The sequence below is a fragment of the Anabrus simplex genome, chromosome X (genome assembly GCF_040414725.1).
Source record: "Anabrus simplex isolate iqAnaSimp1 chromosome X, ASM4041472v1, whole genome shotgun sequence".
NCBI lineage: Eukaryota > Metazoa > Arthropoda > Insecta > Orthoptera > Tettigoniidae > Anabrus > Anabrus simplex.
Window position 1 is genome coordinate 199,749,069 of NC_090279.1, and position 1,463 is coordinate 199,750,531.

The 1,463-nt window shown below is 40.5% G+C and overlaps 1 protein-coding gene across 1 annotated transcript; it reads left to right on the top strand.

Annotated features, from left to right (window-relative positions):
* Positions 1-201: 201 nt before the first annotated feature.
* LOC137503174 (uncharacterized) lies at positions 202-1,246 on the top strand. The gene is made up of 2 exons (XM_068230667.1): positions 202-379; positions 471-1,246. The coding sequence occupies exons 1-2, from the start codon at positions 206-208 to the stop codon at positions 666-668; spliced, it is 372 nt and encodes a 123-aa protein (XP_068086768.1). The 5' UTR covers positions 202-205; the 3' UTR covers positions 669-1,246.
* Positions 1,247-1,463: the final 217 nt, after the last annotated feature.

Sequence of the window (1,463 nt, forward strand, 5' to 3'; positions counted from 1 at the left end):
TAAGGCAGAATGGAGTTTCTCCACCAGAAAATGCCACAAAAGATGAGCTGCAAAGGTTGTGTAATATGAATCGAAGTCACTTAAAGAGGTACAGAAGCACGTAAACATAAGTTTAGATAATGTTGTTTACACTCGTGTATTTGACTTTCATGTATGCATAACAATATTTCTCTGTTTCTTTAAAACCAGGTACATTGTTGACGAGATGCTGCACAGTGAAGGCCATACTGTCTTACGACTTCCTCCATACCACTCATTTTTCAATGCCATCGAATTTGTATGGTCTGTGGCAAAACAGTATTATAACAAAACAGTGGCTTCAAGACCTGGTCACGGATTGGACAGAGCTACAGCTGTGTGGAAAGAATCTCTTGATCAGGTAGGCCAAGTGGAAATGTTATTTATTGGATATATGCAAGTGGAGTTTATAATATACTTGTCAGGTTGTGATACTTCAATATATCCTATAGGCGACAGCAGAGATGTGGAGAAATGAAGTAAAACACACTGAGAAGAAGATTGTCGAGTTCTACAATAATGAGGTGAGAGGTCTTCCTGAAGTGGAGGAACTAGTCATTCATCATGGAAGCAGTGAATCGGAGGAGGAAGATGAAGAAGAAGAAGAAGAAGAAAGAAGAGAAGCCGAGGAGTTAGCTGTACCATTGTAAGAGCCATTCCATGAGATTAAGAATGTTATAACTTTGCTGGGAAATAATACATTTCTGATTGCCCCGTCCTTTCTGATATAACGAAGTTACATTTCAAAATTGTGGGAATTGTGTATCTACAAGTTACAGGGCGGTATAGATGTGCAGGTGGGGATCAGTGTCCAATCGGAGTGGAATTATCTAGAACTGCTGTGGCGCAATGTGATGAGGAGCGGGCAAGGGGGGGAGAGAGAGAGGGAGACAGCACTCTGTCACCAATACACGATGTAAACATTGTACGCCTGTTAAAATACTGACATAACTTAAATTTTATACACTATCTAATGGTTTTCCACAGTTCTCTGAAAGTCACAACTCACGTATACTGTATATATATATAGAGAGAATTACATATAAAAATACCTGTGTACACAATAAGTAGCCCACATATTAAATATAAATCAATTTGCTTTATGTCGCACCAACACAGATAGGTCTTATGGCGACAAAGAGGATAGAAGAGATAGGAAAGGGCTAGAAGTGGGAAGGAAGCGGCCGTGGTCTTAATTAAGGTATAGCACAAGCATGTGTCTGGTGTGAAAATGGGAAACCACCGAAAACCATTTTAACGGCTGCCGACGGTAGGATTTGAACCCACCATTCCCCGAATGCAAGCTCATAGCTACGCGACCCTAAACGCACGGCCAGCTAACTCGGTCATCTTTGAAAATGTCTTTTTCTATCAGCAGAGGCTTTTTTAAAATCGTCATATTTTGTATAGGCTACAGGAGATGTACAGTAGCCCACTGGTTTTCT

Coding starts and splice junctions, on each gene's coding strand:
- LOC137503174 (XM_068230667.1), top strand. CDS start 206: ATGCTGCACAGTGAAGGCCATACTGTCTTACGACTTCCTCCATACCAC. Junction 380..470: donor GGAAAGAATCTCTTGATCAG/GTAGGCCAAGTG, acceptor TATATCCTATAG/GCGACAGCAGAGATGTGGAG.